General features: G+C 41.3%; 1 protein-coding gene across 3 annotated transcripts in view; it reads right to left on the bottom strand.

Moving 5' to 3' along the window:
* Positions 1-14,037: 14,037 nt before the first annotated feature.
* The window catches only part of RNMT (RNA guanine-7 methyltransferase), a 37,171-nt gene continuing 31,576 nt past the window's right edge, over positions 14,038-19,632 (bottom strand). For 2 of the 3 annotated variants that reach the window (XM_004087759.3, XM_030810816.1), the window contains exon 11: positions 18,295-18,644. In XM_004087759.3, coding sequence (XP_004087807.1) covers positions 18,607-18,644 — 38 coding nt within the window. In that variant the 3' untranslated portion in view covers positions 18,295-18,606. Of the gene's footprint in view, positions 18,645-19,632 lie in introns of all 3 variants that reach the window. The other variant, XM_003276709.3, reaches the window with a different exon arrangement.

Below are 19,632 nucleotides of genomic sequence, written 5' to 3'. Positions count from 1 at the left end.
CATGGGAGATTGGTTCTAGGACTTCTCAAGTATACCAAAATCCCTGCATACTCAAGTCCCAGAGTTAACTCTGTAGAACCTATGTATATGAAAAGTCAGCCCTTTGTATATGTGGGTTTCACATCTCGTGAATACTGTATTTTCAATCCATGTTTGGTTGAAAAAAATCTGCAGAAAATTGGATCCTCACAGTTCAAACCTGTGTTGTTCAAAATATTTCTGTTTAAGTTTTCTAAAAAAGAAAAATCTGGAAAAGTTCTAATACCATTCAGCCAATACAGTGTAAAATTAATTATCTGCCATGTACAGTAAAATCCCGGAATGAAGACAATGTAAATAAAAATAATTATTCTTGGAATGCCTCTTTGATAAATCATGAGTAGTTCACCAAGAGATCTCAATAACTGGTGCTAAATTTAAATCCATTTTCATCCATCTGATGCTTTAAGTGTTCACTTTCAAATGCTTCCTAGTAAAGGTGAAAGACTATATAATTTCTAAAGGTTTCTTGGAGTTCAGATGACCATAAATACATAGTCAATACACACAATATAGTGAGGTTAGGAAATTTGGGTTTGTATTCTTAGAGGTCTGGATGGAAGTTCAGCATCAACACTCATTCACTGAGTTTGGGCCATTTAGCTCCATTCAACTTTGTTTTTTTCATCAGCATCATTAAAAAAATAATAATAGGCCGGGCATGGTGGCTCATGCCTGTAATCCCAGCACTTTGGGAGGCTGAGGCGGGTAGATCACGAAGTCAGGAGATCACGAGCATCCTGGCTAACACGGTGAAACCCCATCTCTACTAAAAATACAAAAAAAGAAAAAAAAATTAGCCAGGCGTGGTGGCGGGCAACTGTAGTCCCAGCTACTCGGGAGGCTGAGGCAGGAGAATGGCATGAACCCAAGAGGCGGAGCTTGCAGTGAGCCAAGATCATGCCACTGCACTCCAGCCTGAGGGACAGAGCAAGACTCCATCTCAAAAAGAAAAAGAAAAAAAAAAGAAAATAATAATAATACAGCATTTATTTTGTATTAATGCTGGCAAGAGTTAAAAGATAATGTAATTAATGGTATCTGCTTTAAAATATTAGCTATCACTGTTATCATCACATAACAGAAAAAGCCTGGCACAGTGGCTTATGGCTGTAATCCCAGTGCTTTCAACTGCTGAGGTGGGAGCATAGCTTGAGGCCAGAAGTTTGCAACATGCCTGGACAACATAGCAAGACCCCTGTCTATACAAAAAATTTTTTGAATTAGCTAGGTGTGACGGCATGTGCCTGTAGTCCTAGCTACTTGGGAGGCTAAGGCAAGAGGACTGCTTGAGCTGAGAAGTTCAAGACTGCAGTGATCTATGATTGTACCACTGTGCTCCAGCCTAGGTGACAGAGCAAGACCTTATCTCTTAAAAAAAAAAATAGTGAAAAGATTTACCATGTGATTAAAAGTGATATATTCACTTTTGTGAGAAGGGCAATTTATTTGCATATAGTGGTAACTTCATTTTATTACCAGTTTAGGAGAAGTGATACATGCCGAAAAGAAAGAAAAAAAAAAATCTTAGGAAAAACTCTTAAACATTCCATTCAATTTACTGGTATGATTGGATTGCCATTGCTGGAAAAATTAATAGTTATAAATAATATGAAAAGTTGTCTGGAGAAAAGCTGCCAGGTGTGGTGGCTCACACCTGTAATCCCAGCACTTTGGGAGGCTGAGGCGGGAGGATCACCTGAGGTCAGAAGTTCAATACCAGCCTGGCCATGGTGAATCCCCGTCTCTACTAAAGATACAAAAAATTAGCCGGGCGTGGTGGTGCGTGCCTGTAATTCCAGCTACTCAGGAGACTGAGGCAGGAGAATCACTTGAACCTGGGAGGCGGAGGATGCAGTGAGCTGAGATCACGCCATTGCACTCCAGCCTGGGCAACAAGAGTGAAACTCCGTCTCGAAGAAAAAAAAGAGTTATAAGCCACGTTGTGACATTTCTGCCTTTACAATTCTTTCTGCAGGCTTATTACCTCCTGACAACTAACCTTTATGTAAGTGGCCAATTGCTCTTTGCTGACTACTCCCCGAGTGTTTGCTTTTACAAAGTAAAGTGTATCCCACCGATAAGGGTAGTAGGAAATCTACCTTTAAATCTGAGAAGCCATGGTTGATGAGGGAAAGTGATATAGTTTGGATATTTGCCCCACCCAAATCTCATGTTGAATTGTAATCCCCACTGTTGGAGATGGGGCCTGATGAGTGGTGATTGGATCATAAGAGCAGATCCCTCATGAATGGCTTGGGCCATCAGTTTCGTGATAAGTGAGCTCTCGTTCTAAGTTCACATAAGACCTGGTAGTTTAAAAGTGTGGGGCACTTCCCCACCACTATCTCTCTCTTGCTCTTGCTTTTGCCATATGCTGTGCCAACTCTCACTTTGCCTTCTGCCATGATTGAAAGCTCCCTGAGGCTTCCCCAGAAGCTGAGCAGATACCATTGCCATGATTTCTGTACAGTCTGCATAACTGTGAGCCAATTAAACCTCTTTTAAAATAAATTGCCCAGTCTCAGGTATTTATAGCAATTCAAGAAAAGCCTAACATAAAAAATTGGTACCAAGGAGTGGGGCATTGCTATAAGATACCTTAAAATGTGGAAGTGACTCTGGAACTAGGTACAGGGCGGAAGTTGGAAGAGTTTGGAGGGCTCAGGAAGGTAAGGGAAAGTTTTCAACTTCTTAGAGACTGGTAAAATGGTTGTGATCAAAATGCTGATAGTGATATGAACAGTGAACTCCAGGCTGACAAGGTCTCATATGGAAATGGGAAATTTATTGGGAACTGGAGAAAAGGTCGTGCATGTTAGGCCTTAGCAAAGAACCTGCCTGCATTGCATTCATGCCTTAAGGATCTGTGGAAGTTTGAACTTCAAAATGATGATTTAGGGTATCCGTTGGAAGGAATTTCTCAGAGACAGAGAGGAATTTCTGAGAGAGAGGAATTCAAGCAGACTGTGGAGCAACCACTTGCTAGAGAAATTTGCATTACTAAAAGGGAGTAAAGTGCTAATAGCCAAGAAAATAAGGAAAAGGCCTTGATGGCATTTCAGAGACCTTGGCAGCAGCCCCCTCCTCCCATCACAAACCCTGAGGCCTAGGAGGGCTGAATGGTTTCATGGGCCAGGGCCAGGTCATTGCTGTACTGTGAAATCTCAGGACACTGCTGCCTGCATCCAGGCAACTGCAGCTCCAGCAAGGGCTTAAAGGGGCCAGTTCAGGCTGCCACTTTGGAGAATGCAAGCCATAAGCCTTTATGGCTTTCATGTGGTGTTAAGCCTGCGGGTGCACAGAATGTGAGAGTGAATGAGGCTTGGCAGCCTCCACCTAGATTTCAGAGGATGTATCAAAAAGCCTAGGTGTCCGGGCAGAAGCCTGCTGCAAGGGCAGAACTATCACAGAGAACCTCTACTAGGGCAGTGACAAGGGAAAATGTGGGACTAGAGTCCCCACACTGAGATTCCACTGGGTACTGCCTAATGGAGCTGTCAGAAGGGGGCCACCATCCTCCAGACCCAAGAATCATAGATCCACCAGCAATTTGCACTCTGTGCCTGGGAAAGTCACAGGCACTCAACTCCTGCCTGTGAAAGCAGCTGGGAGGGTTGCACCCTGCAAAGCCACATTTACAGGGCTGTCCAAGGCCTGTGGAACTTATATGGTTTGGTCTGTGTCCCCACCCAAACCTCATCTTGAATTGTAATCCCAACCCGTCGAGGGAGGGACCTGGTGGGAGGTGACTGGATCATGGGGGTAGTTTCCCCGCTGCTGTTCTCATCATAGTGAGTGAGTTCTCACAAGATCTGATGGCTTAAAAGTGTTTGGCAGTTCCCCCTTATGCTGTCTCTCTTGCCACTAAGTAAGATATACCTTGCTTTCCCTTCACCTTCTGCCGTGATTGTAAATTTCCACAGGTCTCTCCAGCCATGCAGAACTGAGTCAATTAAAGCTCTTTTGTTTATAAATTACCCAGTCTTAGGTAGTATGTTTATAGCAGTGTAAGAAACAGACTAATACAGGAGCCCACCTCTTGCACCAGTGTGCCCTGGATGTAGGATATGGAGTCAAAGGAGATGACTTTGGAGCTTTGTGATTTAATGACTGCCCTGCTTGGTTTCAGACTTGTGTGGGGCTTGTAGCCCCATTTCTTTTGGCCAGATCTTCCCTTTTAGAACAGGAATGTTTATCCAATGCCTATACCCCCATTGTAAATAGCTTGTTTTTTATTTTACAGGCTCACTGTTGGAAGGAACTTGCTTTGTGCAAGATGAGACGTTGAACTTTGGACTTTTCGGTTAATGCTGCAGTAAGTTAAGACTTTGGGGGACTATTGGGAAGGCATAATTTTATTTTGCAATGTGAGAAGGACATGATATTTGGGAGAGGTCAGGTGCAGAATGACATAATTTGGATATTTGTTCCTGCCCTAATCTCACGTTGAGTTGTAATCCCCAATGCTGGAGATGGAGCCTGGTGGGAGGTGTTTAGATTATGGAGGCTGATTCTTCATTACTGGTTTGGGTCATCCCCTGGGTGATAAGTGAGCTCTCCCTCTGATTTCACATGAGATGCAATTGTTTAAAAATGCGGGTCACTTCTCCCTTCACCAGCTCTTTCTCATTTGCTCCTGCTGTCGCTATGTGATGTGCCTGCTCCCACTTCACCCTCTACCACGATTTAAAGTTCCCTGAGGCTTCCTGAGAAGCCAAGAAGACACCATTGCCATGCTTACCGTACAGCTTGAAGAACTGTGAGCCAATTAAAACTCTGTTCTTTATCAATTACCCAGTCTTGAGTATTTTTTATAGCCATGCAAGAATGGCCTTATAAAGAAAGTATGGCTAAATTTCCTAGGTACCTATGGATTTGTGCCTCAAGAGGCTGCTTCAGTCCTGCTTGTTCATGTGTTGTTAAGAAGCTTAGAATGCCTCATTTAAGTGGTTACATTTAGGGTGAAAAGAGGAATAAATTACTCTTAGTTGTCTGGTAAAAACTGTAGAGGCAGTTGAATGATGCGTTTAGTGGGTGGCAGCAAATGCATATCAAGATTGCCCTGTCTACAAGCTGATTCTAAAATCATGAAGGAAATGCAAAGAACCAAGAAACAGATACGGAGGCCTTACACAATATACTATCAAGATTGATTATAAAAACATAAAAATTAAGATAGTATGCTACTGGTGTAAGAAGAAACAAGCTGACCAGTGAACACAATGGAGTCCAGAAATATACCCACACATATATGATCACCTTACACATGACAAAGGTAAAACTGTTATAGCAAGGAAGGGATGATTTTTCTCAAAAAATGGTGGTGGTCTGTTCTGATGTTGCTTGGAGAAAAAAAATGATGCTGGGCCAACTGGAAATTCATAAGGAAAAACTTTTAGCTTAAACCCTACCTCACACTATTAACAAAAATCAATTCAGTAAGATTTCATATTTAAATATTTAAAGCAAGAGTTTAGAAGAAAACATAGAGGGCTGGGCACGGTGGTCACGCCTGTAATCCCAGCATTTTGGGAGGCTGAGGTGGGCGGATCACAAGGTCAGGAGATCGAGACCATCCTGGCTAACACAGGGAAACCCCATCTCTACTAAAAATACAAAAAATTACCAGGCGTGGCATGAGCCTGTAGTCCCAGTTACTCGGGAGGCTGAGGCAGGAGAAGTGCTTGAACCTGGGAAGTGGAGGTTGCAGTGAGCCAAGATCATGCCACTGCACTCCAGCCTGGGTGACAGAGCGAGACACTGTCTAAAAATAGTAATAATAAAAAAAATGAAAAAAAAGAAGAAAATACAGAACATTTCATGACCTTGGAGCAGACAAACATTTAAGCAAAATATGCTCACCATAAAGAACATCAGTAAACGTACTACCTTAAAATTAAGAGCTTTTTTCATCAAACATATTCTCACAACACAGTATATTCAACAAAGGAACTGTATACAGAACACAAAAATATATTTTAAAAAATTAACATGTCAGTATAAAAAGACAAGCAACCCTTAGCCTCCTAAAGTGAGCAAGAGTTTGAACAGCTATTTCACACCAGGACAAAAACCAATAATCACCTGAAAAGCACACAACCTCATGAATAATCAGTGAAATGAAAACTAATGCCATAAGGTACCACTACACGCCTACCAGAATAACATGAAAGACTGACACTACTAAGTTTGCTGAAGATGTTGGACAATTGGAACTTTGGAAAGTTGTTTGGCAGTATTCATTAAAAATGAACATGATGTATGTACTATGACCCTGCAATTCCATTCTTAATCTATCTAATGTTGCTATAAAAGAATATCTCAGGCTAGGTAATTTGTAAAGAAAAGAGGTTTATTTGGCTCATGGTTCTGCAGTCTGTACAAGATGCATGGTACCAACGTTTGCTCATTTTTTTTTTCCAAATTTATTTTAGGTTCAGGGCATACATGTACAGGTTATATGGGTAAATTCCATGTCATGGGGTTTGGTGTACAGATTATTTTGTGAACCAGGTAATAAGCATAGTACCTGATAGGTAGGTTTGTTTGTTTGTTTTTTGATTTAAGAGTGGAGGTTTAGTAGGTGAAAGAAAAAGAAAAGAGAACAGCTCTCTCTCTTGCAAGAGAGAGGGGAGCCAGAATTGGACTTCCCTGATAGGTAGGTTTTTTGAGCCTCCTCCCACCCCCAACCTTAAAGTAGGCCTTGGTATGTACTATTCCTTTCTTTGTATTCATGTGTATTCAATGTTTAACTCCCGCTTAGAAGTGAGAACATATTTTCTGTTCCTGTGTTAATTTGCTTAAGATAATGGCCTCCACCTCTATTCATGTTGCTGCAAAGAACGTGATTTCATTCTTTGTTATAACTGCATAGTAGTCCATCGTGTATATGTACTACATTTTTCTTATCCAGTCCACCATTGATGGGCATTTAGGTTATTCCAAGTCTTTGCTATTATGGATAGTGTTATGATACACATGTGCATGCATGTGTTTTTATGGTAAAACAATTTATATTTCTTTGGGTATATATCCAGTAATGGGATTGCTAGGTCAAATGGTAGTTGAGAAATCTCAAAACTGGTTTCCACAGTGGCTGGACTGATTTATATTCCCACCAACAGTGTATAAGTGCCCCCTTTTATCTGCAGCCTCATAACATCTTTTTTTTCTTTTTTAACTTTTTAACAAAAGTCATTCTGACTAGTGTGAAAATGATATATCATTGTGGTTTTGATTTGCATTTCTCTGATAACTGGTAACGATGACAATTTTTTCATGTTTGCTGGCTTCTTGTATGTCTTCTTTCAAGAATTGTCTGTTCATGTCTTTAGCCCATTTTTTAATGGGGTTGTTTGGTTTTTGCTTGTAAATTTGATTAAGTTCCTTATAGGCTCTGGATAATAGACTTTTGTTGGGTGCATATTTTGCAAATATTTTCTCCCATTCTGTAGGCTGTCTGTTCACTCTGTTGATAGTTTCATTCACTGTGCAGAAAGTTTTTTGTGTAGTTACCATTTGTCAGTTTTTGTTTTTGTTGTAATTGCTTTTGGCATCTTCATCATGAAATCTTTGCCAGGGCCTATGTCCAAAATGGTATTTCCCAGGTTTTCTTCTAGGGTTTTTGTAGGTTTGGGTTTCACATTGAAGTCTTTAATCCATCTTGAGTGGATTTTTGCATATGGTGTGAGGAAGTGGTCCAGTTTCAATCTTCTGCATATGGCTAGCCAGTTATCCCAGCACTATTTATTGAATAGGGAGTCCTGTCCAAATTGCTTGTTTTTGTTAAATTTGTTGAAGATCAGGTAGTTGTAGATGTGCAACTTTTCTTCTGGGTCCTCTATTTTGTTCTATTGCTCTATGTGTCTGTTTTTGTACCAGCACCATGGTGTTTTGGTCACTGTAGCCTTCTAGTATAAAGTTGGGTAATGTGATGCCTCTAGCTTTGTTCTCTTTATGATTGCCTTGGCTGTTCAGGCTTTTTTGGTTCCATATGAATTTTAGAATACTTTTTTTTCTAATTCTGTAAAAAATGTCATTGGTCATTTGATAGGAATAGCACTGAACCTGTAAATTGCTTTGGGCCGTATGGCCATTTTAACAGTTGATTTTTCCTATCCATGAGCAAGGAATGTTTTTCCATCTGTGTTGTCTCTGATTTCTTTCAGCAGTGGTTTGTACGTCTCATTGTAGCTATCTTTCACCTTCCTGGTTAGCTGTATTTCCTGAGTATTTTAATTTTTTGTAGCTATTGTGAATGGGGTTATGTTACTGATTTAGCTCTCAGTGTGGATGTTGTTGGTGCATAGAAATGCTACTAATTTTTGTACATTGGCTTTGTAACCTAAAACTTTGCTGAAGTTGCTTATCAGATCAAGCAACTTTTGGGCAAAGACTATGGGCTTTTCTAGGTATAAAATCACATCATCTGAAAACAGATAGTTTGACTTCCTTTTATATTTGGATCCCTTTTATTACTTTCTCTTGCCTTATTTCTCTGGCTAGGACTTCCAGTACTATGTTGAATAAGGGTAGTGAGAGTGGACATCCTTGTCTTGTTCTGGTTCACAAGGGGAATGCTTCCAGCTTTTCCCTGTTCAGTGTGATGTTGGCTGTGAGTCTGTCATAGATGGCTCTATTACTTTGAGGTATGCTCCTTCAGTTCCTAGTCTGTTGAGGGTTTTTAACATGAAGGTATCATGAATTTTATTGAAAGCCTCTTCTGCACCTATTGAGATGATCATAAGATTTTTGTTTTTATTTCTGTTTATGTGATAAATCACATTTATTGATTTGTGTTTGTTGAACCAACTTCGCATCCCAGGGATAAACCCTCCATTTTTGTGGTGGATTAGCTTTTTGATGTGCTGCTGGATTTGGTTTGCTAGTATTTTGTTGGGGATTTTTGCATCTATAGTCATCAAGGATATTGGCCTAAAGTTTTTGTTGTTGTTGTGTCTCTGCCAGGCTTTGGTACTGGAATGATTCTAGCCTCATAGAATGAATTAGAGAGGAGTCCCTCCTCCTCAATTTTTCATGGAATAGCTTCAGTAGTAATGGTACCAGCCCTTCTTTTTTTTTTTTTTGTATTTTTAGTAGGGACGGGGTTTCACCATTGTCTCAATCTCCTGACCTCGTGATCCGCCCGCCTCGGCCTCCCAAAGTGCTGGGATCACAAGCGTGAGCCACCGCGCCCGGCCTTTTTTTTTCTTTTTTTTTGAGATGGAGTCTCGCTCTGTCGCCCAGGCTGGAGTGCAATGGCGTGATCTCGGCTCACTGTAAGCTCCGCCTCCAGGGTTCACACCATTCTCCTGCCTCAGCCTCCTGAGTAGCTGGGACCACAGGTGCCCGCCACCACGCTGGCTAATTTTTTGTATGTGCCTGCCACCACGCCCAGCTAATTTTTTGTATTTTTAGTAGAGACGGGATTTCACTGTGTTAGGATGGTCTTGATCTCCTGGCCTCATGATCCGCCTGCCTCAGCCTCTCAAAGTGCTGGATTACAGGTGTGAGCCACCGCCACTCAGCCCTTCTTTATCTGTCTGGTTGAATACATCTATGAATCCACCTGGCCCTGGACTCTGGTTGGCAGGCTTTTTATTACTGATTCAATTTTGTAACTTGTTTTTGATCTGTTCAGGGTTTCGATTTCTTCCTGGTTCAATTTTGAAGGGTTGTGTGTTTCCAGGAATTTATCCATTTCTTGTAGGTTTTTTAGTTTTTGTACATAGAGGTGTTTGTAACAGTCTCTGAGGATTTTTTGTATTTCTGTGGGGTCAGTGGTAATGTCCTCTTTGTCATCTATGTGTTTATTTGGATCTTCTCTTTTTCTTTATTAGTCTAGCTGGCAGTCTATCAGTCTTATTTATTCTTTCAGGGAACCAACTTCTGGTTGCATTGATCTCTTGTATGGTTTTTCACATCTCAGTTTCATTCAGTTCAGCTCTGATTTTGGTTATTTCTTGTCTTTTGCTAGCTTTGGGGTTGGTTTGGCCTTGTTTCTTTAGGTCCTCTAGGTATGCTGCAAGGCTGTTAATTTGAGATCTTCCTAACTTTTTAATATGGGTGTTTAGCACTGTAAACTTTCCTCTTAACACTCTTCGCTATGTCCCAGATTCTGCTACATTATATCTTTGTTTTTTCATTCATTTCAAATAATTTCTTGATTTCTGCCTTAATTTCATAGTTTCCCCAAAAGTCATTCAGGAACAGGTTAATTTCCATGTAATTGTATAGTTTTGGGTGATTTTCTTAATATTGATTTCTATTTATATTGCACTGTGGCCTCAGAGTGTAACTGATACGTTTTTGCTCTCATATTTTTTTCCTTTCTGAGAATTGTTTTATGGCCAATGTATAGTCAATTTCAGAGTAGATGCCATGTTCAAATGAGAAGAATGTATATTCTGTTGTTGTGTGGAGTGTTCTGTAGTTGTCTATTAGGTCCATTTGCTCAAGTGTTGAGTTCAGGTCTTGGAATATCTTTGTTGGTTTTCAACCTCAAAGATCTGTTTAATACTGTTAGTGTGGTGTTGAAGTCTCCCACTTTTATTGTGTGGTTATCTAAGTCTCTTTGAAGGTCTCTAAGAACTTGTTTTATGAATCTGGTTGTTCCAGTGTTTAGGTGCATATTTAAGATAGTTAACTCTTCTTGTTGATGTGAACCCTTAATCATTGTGTAATGCCCTGGTCTCTCTGTGTTTGTTGGTTTAAAGTCTGTTTTGTCTGAAATTAGAATAGCAACCCCTGTTCTTTTTAAATTTGCTTCCTACATTTTTCTCCATCCCTTTACTTTGAGCCTATGGGTGTCATTGCATATGAGGTGGATCTCTTGAAGACAGCATACAATTGGGTCTTGCTTCTTTATCCAATTTGACACTCTGCGTCTTTTAAGTGGGGTGTTTAGCCCGCTTATGTTCAAGGTTAATATTGATATGTGCAGATTTGATCCTGTCATCATGCCGGTAGCTGGTTGTTATGCAGACTTGTGTGGTTGCTTTATAGTGTCAATGGGCTATGTACTTAAGTGTGTTTATGTGGTGGATCTTAACAATATTTTATTTCCATATTTAGTACTCTTTTAAGGACCTCTTGTAAGGCAGGTCTGGTGATAATGAATTTTCTTAACATTTGTTTGTCTGAAAATAATCTTCCTTCACTTATGAAGCTTAGTTTGGCTGGATATGAAATTCTTGGTTGGAATTTCTTGTCTTTGAGAATGCTAAATATAAGGCCCTAATCTCTTCTGACTTGTAGGGTTTCTGCTGAAAGGCCCATTGTTAGTCAGATGGGGTTTCTTTTGTAGGTGACCTGCCCCTTCTCTCTAGTTGCCTTTAATATTTTTTCATCTTGACATTGGAGAATCTGATGACTATGTGTCTTGGGGATGGTTGTCTTGTAGTTCCTTGCAGGGGTTCTCTGCATTTCCTGAATTTGAATGTTGACCTCACTAGTGAGACTGGGGAAATTTCCGTAGATGAGATCCTCAAATATGCTTTCCAAGTTACTTGCTTACTCTCTTGTCTCTTTCAGGGATGCCAATGAGCCATAGGTTTGAGTCATAGGTCTTTTAATATAATCCCATATTTCTCAGAGGTTTTGTTCATTCTTTTTTATTCTTTGTTCTCCATTTTTGTCTAAGTTTCAAACGACTGGTCTTCAAGCTCTGAGATTCCTTCCTCAGTTTATCTATTCTGCTATTAATAAATCTGATCATATTATGAAATTCTTGCAGTGAGTTTTTCAGCTCTAGCAGATCTGTTTGGTTCTTTCTTAAAACGGTTATTTTGTCTTTCAGCTCTCATATTGTTTTATTGGATTCCTTCAATTCCTTGGATTGGGTTTTGACTTTCTCTTGAATCCCAATGATTTTTGTTCCTATCTAAATTCTGAATTCTGTAGCTGTCACTTCAGCCATTTAAGCCTGGTTAAGAAGCATTGCTGGGTTACTAGTGTGGTTGTTTGGAAGTAGGGAGACAATCTGGCTTTTTGAGTTGCCAGAATTCTTGCACTGGTTCTTTCTCACCTGTGTGTGCTGATGTTCCTTTAATCTTTTGAAATTGCTGTTTTTTTTTTTTATAGGGTTTTTTGCTTTTATCTTTTTTTTTGAGATGGAGTCTTGCTCTGTTGCCCAGGCTGGAGTGCAGTGGTGTGATCTCAGCTCACTGCAACCTCCACCTCCCAGGTTCAAGAGATTCTCCTGCCTCAGCCTCCTGAGTAGCTAGGATTACAGGCATGCATCACCATGCCCAGCTAAGTTTTGTGGTTTTAGTAGAGACAGGGTTTCACCATGTTGGTCAGGCTGGTTTCGAACTCCTGATCTTGTGATCCACCCACCTTGGCCTCCCAAAGTGCTGGGATTATAGGTGTAAGCCACCATGCCTGGCCTGCTTTTATCTTCTTTGATGCCCTTGAGGGTTTGACTGTGGTGTAAGTGGCGGCGCAGTGGGGTGTGCGTGTGTCAGCAGAGGTCGGGTACTGGTGGGAGCAGGATAGTGAGACCACCAGTGGGTGCTGGCAAATGGTGCAGGGAGGTTGTGGTGGGAGGAGGCTGTGGGTATGTGTGCACCCACCGGTAGGGGCCAGTCTGCTGGAACTCTCTAGCAGTTAGGTATGGTCTGCCTGTAAAGGAGCTATGTTCGCTGCCACTGGGGAGCACCCTGGTTGGGCATCTGTGGCTGCGCTGCAAATGGGCATGGCCAGGCAGGGATCCCAGAGAGGCCAGCAGATTAGAGGAGCAGGGGCACTCAGGTAGACTGGCCTTGTTCCAAGGGCAAGACCACCCTACTCTGTCCAGGTGTGACAGCTGACAAAGCCAAAGTTACCACTGACCCCACAGAAATACAAAAAATCCTCAGAGACTGTTACAAACACCTCTATGTACAAAAACTAAAAAACCTACAAGGAGTGTGGTGAGCCCTAGGGGATGGGTGTCCTTAGTTGCACTCCGCTGTAGCCATTCCCATGCCAAACCCTCTGGGTTCTGCAAAGGCTGGAGTCCTTTCCCTGCCACTGCTCCAAACAACTCTCCCTGTCAGCTTAAATGTCCATAGGGGTTGTGGGGTTTCTTGCAGTTAGGATTCCGGAGGTCCATGGTGAGAGTGGGTCACTCGTCTATTTAACTCACCCCTTACCCAGGAGCCACTGGGGACCAGGAACAAATCCTAGTGCTCACCTGCCCTGGGCAGGGTTCCCAGCTTCCTTCCCCTTGAGCCCAGTGTCTGTATTTTCCCTCTGTCCACTCTCAACACCCTCCTTCCAAAGATCTGCTCAGGGTGTGCCAGTTTTCTTGATGGTCTGGTCTCTTGGTGAGAGATGCTCTTCCTGGCCCCATCCCCAACTCTTTTAGATTTCTCCAAGCATTATTGTACTGATCTTCAATGTTCTGGTATTCCTCTGTTTCCACTTCCTGGTTCTGGAGTGTACTGGTATCTTCCCTACACATCTCCCAACACTTGCAGGTAACAGGGTGACAGAGCAAAGGCAAAGGAGCAGTAGAGAGTAACCGAGCAGCGGACATGCAGGCATAGAAGACAAAGGCCCGGTGAGATCCTGCAACATTTGCTTCTGATGAGGGCCTCAGGCTGCCTCCACTCATGGTGGAAGGCAAAGGAGAGCTGGTGTGTAGAGATCACATGGTGAGAGAAAGCAAAACTGGGGGAGGTGCCAGGCTCTTTTCAACAACCAGGTGTCATTGTTGTTAATCGGCAACAACAATTAACTTGTCCTTGGGAACTAACTGAGCAAGAACTCACACTCCCACCAGAGTAAGGCATTAATCTATCCATCAGGGACCCGCCCCCATGACCCAAACACCTCCCATTAGGCCCTACCTCCAACACTGGGTATCAAATTTCAACATAAGATCTAGAAGGACAAACATTCAAATTGTAGCACATTCCTAAGCAGAAGTATGTACCTATGCGCACCAAAATTCATGTACTGGAATATCTGGATCAGTACTAGTTTCCAAATGATAAATGAACCAAACAGCTGTCAGATAAATAGTATGTGGTTTATTCACACAATGGAATATTATACAACCATGAGAATGAAAAACCATGTACAAATACATGCAACAAAAATCTCACAAACATAATATTGGTGAAAAGAAACCTGATACAAAGAATGCATAATTCCATTTATATATCTCCCCAAACCAGACAGAACTAATCTATGCTCTTAGAACTCAGGATAGTGGTTTCCCTTGGAGAGGTAGTTAACTGGAAGGGAATCTGACGGGGGGCTTCTGGGGTGCCGATTGTATGCACATGCTCCATTTGTGAAAAATCATTGATGTGTTTCTATAGTTACACTTTAATAAAAAGTTAAAATGATTTGCCTCTGTCTGGATACTCGACTCAAAACTGAAAAAAATGTCTCCTCTCTCAGCCTCTCACTTTGGCTACACTCTCGTACTGGCATTCTCAGCTCCTGCCACTTGCAAATGGTGAGGGTGGAAAGAGAACCCTTCTCCCTGTCATGCAGGCTAAACTAGATTTGCTACAGGTTGGGCTGCTAAAGGAGGAGGTCTACCAAACTGAAATTCAAGTCTTATCTCTGCTTCCTGCCAGTGCACTCAAGTGCTGTCTTGCTCTCTCTAACCCCCGCTTTCAACAAAGCCCCTTACTCAGAAATAAACACTCCTCCCAGGGAACATCTAAGTATCAACATTTTGAACCAAAAGGATGGAGCTCTAATAGTTAACATCTCAAGCTGCAGGTGGTGGATGGGTGAGGAGTCATCTGGGCTGACACCCGTGGAGGTATATAACAAGCACTTGGAGGGCAGGCCCGACTTGAGGAGGGGGTGTGAAAATCCTGGCTGTCCTTTGGGCAAGTCTGTATTCTCTATGATTCAGTTTCCTCATCATTAAAATGGGAATAATGGTGCTGAGATGTTATAACAATCAAAATGAGTTACCACAGGTGAAGAATTTAGCAAAGTGACTGACTTAGGTAGGAGGCTAATAAACATTAGCTGTCAGCTCAGCTTTGTTCAAGGTATGCTGCCCCCAAAAAAGCACAACCCAGAAGTCCAGGGAGCAGCGTATTTTAGGGCTTGCTCAAGTCTCCACAGCCAAACTGTGGAGAGTACCCTTGGGTGTGCTGCGCTTCCTCAATACCGTGGTGAGGCACAGGCACTAAGGAGTGGGGTGACTTTAGGCCTACATGGGAGTAGAGGACAAACTGAGAAGCACAAGAGGGAGGGAAGAACTGACAGTGCCCTGGAATCCAGTCCTGTATGTATCTGCTAAATATCATTACATAAGTGTAGTAGCCTTCGCACTGGTTGCCTTCAAAGAATTAGGAATGTCGTTCTGTCAGAGGGTGGGGAATGAAAACACTTGTCAAGTGTGCAGTGTTTGATATAGCAGCAACTAGGGAGGTTCTAACATCACACACTTGTACTTCCTATTTGACCAACAGGCCATCAAGTACCACAGGCATTTTGGTACAACTTCTATTATTGGGGCCTGGTCCCTGGATTTGGCCTCTATTTTGCAGACCCTAGAGACCCTCTGTGGTGACTGGCTCGAGATAACCCAAATGCACAAGGCCTGAGGTAGACAACAGAAAGTCAGTTTTTCAACAAAAAACAATGTTCGGTAGCTAGAATATTCACACTGGCATTTTCACCCTGCAGGCAGACCTATACAAGTAGCCACACCTTCATCACAAAGATTCTTGAAGAGTACTTGAATACAAATCAAAATGACATAATGGCACTAAGCTAAAAAACAGGCTGAAAAAGAAATTCCCAAGAGAGTTAACAAAACTGGATACCTGGCCATCTCATGGCTGGGCAACTTTGTCTTCTTTTCTGTGATGCTGACCAGTATACTCCCAACTCTGCTCTGATCCTCTATTAACATGTGAAGTCAGACAGCCGTCATGCTCCCTCAATTTCCAAGTGTGGATGGGGGAGCAGGCTGGGAAACTCACTGTGCTGGCAATCTACCTTTCAGTCATTTCAAGAATGCATTAACATAAGTGAGAGTCTCCACCCAGTGTTTTCTCCAGCTGAAGGCCAACTTCTTTGGAGAGTCACCCTGGACCCAGAGAGCCTGGCTGGGTACTGAAGGCACAGCAGGGCCAAGCCTGATGGTGCAGTGACTCTGCAGAGAGTCACTCTCACAGAATTGCAATACTTTCCGCAGGTTAGAACACGGCTCCCTCAGAAGTGGTTAAAAACTGCCAGCTCCTCTCCCTGAACACAAGCCACTAGTGCTTTCTCAAGTATATTCTAGGCCCAAAGAATTCAACATCAGCATTCTTGGTTAAATCACAATCCAGCCATGTTCCCAGATCAATCGTTGCAATCCCCAGTTCCATCATTCCCACCAATAGCTGGTTAGGTTTTCATTTCTAATTCCATTCTCAGAGGATAAACTGCATGGCAGGTCTGGGAGTGCCCCACTTCACTGAGCTTGTGGCAACAGGTGCTCTTCCTGGCCCGATGGTGGAAAGCCATGCCCCCCTAATAGTTACCATAAGTCCTGAATAGAATAGCGAACATTTAGACACAAGGTGTATCGAGGAAGAGTCCTACTAGCTCCCTTCCACCTTGGTGATCGGAGAGAATAGGCAGGGGATGCCTTTTCTAGTCCTCTTCCTAACACTTCGTAAGTCAATGTCCAGAAACTTAATTGTAACAAGGAGACACAGGGGCTTGGGGCGGGGGGGAGGGGGGTGCGGGGTGGTGGAGGGAGAACTAGTAAGGCAAGAGACAGGCAAAGCTCAAGGAGGAAGGTGGTGCCTGAACACAGTGCCTGCAGGTGTGGCTCCAGTAAGCCTCCCTGACACCAACAACAGTGGGCTCGGTCCCCAGAGCATCTTCTCAGATCTAATCTTGCTCTCTGCTCCTTTCTGTTCACTGAAGGCCTTACTTAGGAACTCTACCTTTCTGTTCTCCCTGCTTTGTATTACCACTGGCTACTCCATCGTTTGGAGGATTCTTCTCTCCCCCAAATTACCCATGGCGTGGAAGAGGTTTCAGGCTAAAAGTACATGTATTATTATTACCTGTTAATTAAGACCAGTAAATGTGAACAGAGGAAATAATGATGATGCTTTCCCTGTACCTACAAAGCTATCAATATACTTCCTGGCACTGCCCTAGAATGAAAACGAACCTGCATATGTGACAGGAAGACTTCCTTTCCCTACCTCACTGACATCATTTACAAACCTTTCCTAGCTAATGACAGCCACCAGAGTCAGATGCAGTATTACTTATTTCCCAAATGACTTAAGGCAAAAAGACTTATTTTTGTAAACTGGTAACACTTTGTGGAGATTCACAGGCTGCAGAAGGAACTGAAATGAGGAAACCCATATTTTCTTGCTAACAAGTTTGCAACTCTTACACCATGAACAGTTAATAGATGTACACTAACGAAGACACTATGTTTTTAAAACAAGTATTGTGAATTAATACAGAAAGTAATGTTTTTGTAAATCATGGCTTAATAATTTAAAAAAGAATACTCAATTGCTCTGCTTCATTCTTGAAGTTCTTCACTACATCTACATCTAAAAACTGGCAAGTTTTTCAAATGGTGGTGTAAAGTAAGGACAACAGTTCACATAAGTACCAGTTTTGGAAAAGCAGTCAATTACACAAGTGACAATTTTAACAATGGCTCCTATGGTGCAAAGTGCTGAGGTTGTAACAGAGGAACAGGTATTGCTTATTTCTGAAGTGGGTACATGGCATCAGATGGTGAGAATATTCCTATTGCAGTTCCGCGTACAAATTTGGAAAAAATGTGCAACATGTTTACATGGGAGGGATTTTCACTAAATTTTGAGAAAAATAACTATGGCACCATTTATTCAATGAAGAAAGGTAAATGTGTCTAATCACAATCTTGATAACTGGAAATATTAATTGCTATGGTAGCAATTTCTCAAAAGAAAGCCCCAAAATTCCAAAATTCTATGCTGCCACTTAAGATGTTCTAACCAGCTCCTGAATTGCAGCATGTTAATGATTATTTCAAAATGCAATAAATTGCTAAAATTTTAGCTAAGTAACTTTTATGAGCATCTGAAATTGAGTTTTAAACTTATAACTTAACAATACATATTGAACACTTACATTCAACTGTACAGACCATTAAATGTTGAAAAATGCTATATAACAAAACCATAGAAATGAGCATACTATGAAAATGCTCTCTGACCAATTCTACAACTGCAATAAATTGAATACCGTAAACACACACAGGACAAATCCGAGCACTGTGGAAAGAGTTTAGTTGCTTTAACAAGTCATATTATATTTTTATGAGCTAAAATCATAGAGGCAAATGGAAACCTTAGAACATTACCTAAAAATAGATTTTTAAAGACAGAGGTCCCAACTCATTCTTATATACACATGCGAAAGTTCATCTGTCACAGACAGCAAATGTTGAATTTCTACACTGGAGTTTCTGGCAGCATCCTGCACATTTAGAATTAAAATCAACAAACAGAGAAATATCAAATATTATCGAGATGAGTTGTTCAAATTTGTGCAGGACAGAACACAGCCCCTCTGGGACTCCTGCCTACGTGCTCACTGCTGTTTCTCAAAGGCAAACACCAAGTAAATACCTAAAGAGGAAATAAATAAGAGTTTAGTTTCTCATATGATTACAATAAATAAAACAATCTGTCTTGTTCATAATTTGGTGAAAATTCTTAGGCTCTCAAGCAGCTTCTGAAGAGGAAAATCCCCGTTAATTCTAAGAGTTCCTCTATTATTTGAATCATTTTTAGGCAGACATGGGATGGTATTTGTTTACTTTAAAACAATTATCTACTTACTATAATACTCAGTGACATTGCAGCCCATGGGAAAACCAGTTCAACAGCTCTAAAAATCAGTTTAAGGTAAGAAACATAAAAGTATAACTAAATTAAAAGTATAACAAATTAAAATTATAATAAAATTAAATTTCAAATAAGTATAACAAAGAAAACTAGAATTAAAAATATTAAAGATATTTTAGAAAACTAGAATTAAAGGAACATACATAACATGACATGTTAACAATTCACCCAATTATCCAATTATTGTGTTGTAGGGCCTTGTGAAGAAAGTAAGCCAAAAGCTCTATGACAATTAATACTTAAGATATATTATTTCTATTTTGCATGTATTGGCCCCAAGAGCTCTCTCCCTGAAATAAGGTTTCCTGCTTTGACTCAAAGACAGCTAAATGAATTTAGGATTCCTTGTTCTGAATCAAGTTGAAACCTATTAAAGGCATACCTAGCTTTATTTAGCTTTACAAATTGGTGTTTTTTTACAAATTGTAGGTCTGTGGCAACACCACATCAAGCAAGTCTACTGGCACCATTTTTCCAACAGCACATGCTTGCTTCGGGTTTTTATGTCACATTATGGTAATTCTTGCATTATTTCAAACTTTCCCATTATTATTTGTCATGATGATCTGTAATCAGTGATCTTTGCTGTTATTACTGTAATTGTTTTGGGGTGCCACAAACTTTATAGAGGTGCCTTTATAAGATGGAGAACTCACAAATGTCATGTGCGCTCTGACTGCTCCACTAATTAGCTGTTCCCTCATCTCTC

Source organism: Nomascus leucogenys, chromosome 4 (genome assembly GCF_006542625.1).
Source record: "Nomascus leucogenys isolate Asia chromosome 4, Asia_NLE_v1, whole genome shotgun sequence".
Taxonomy (NCBI): domain Eukaryota; kingdom Metazoa; phylum Chordata; class Mammalia; order Primates; family Hylobatidae; genus Nomascus; species Nomascus leucogenys.
This window is presented reverse-complemented; position numbering and strand designations above follow the sequence as displayed.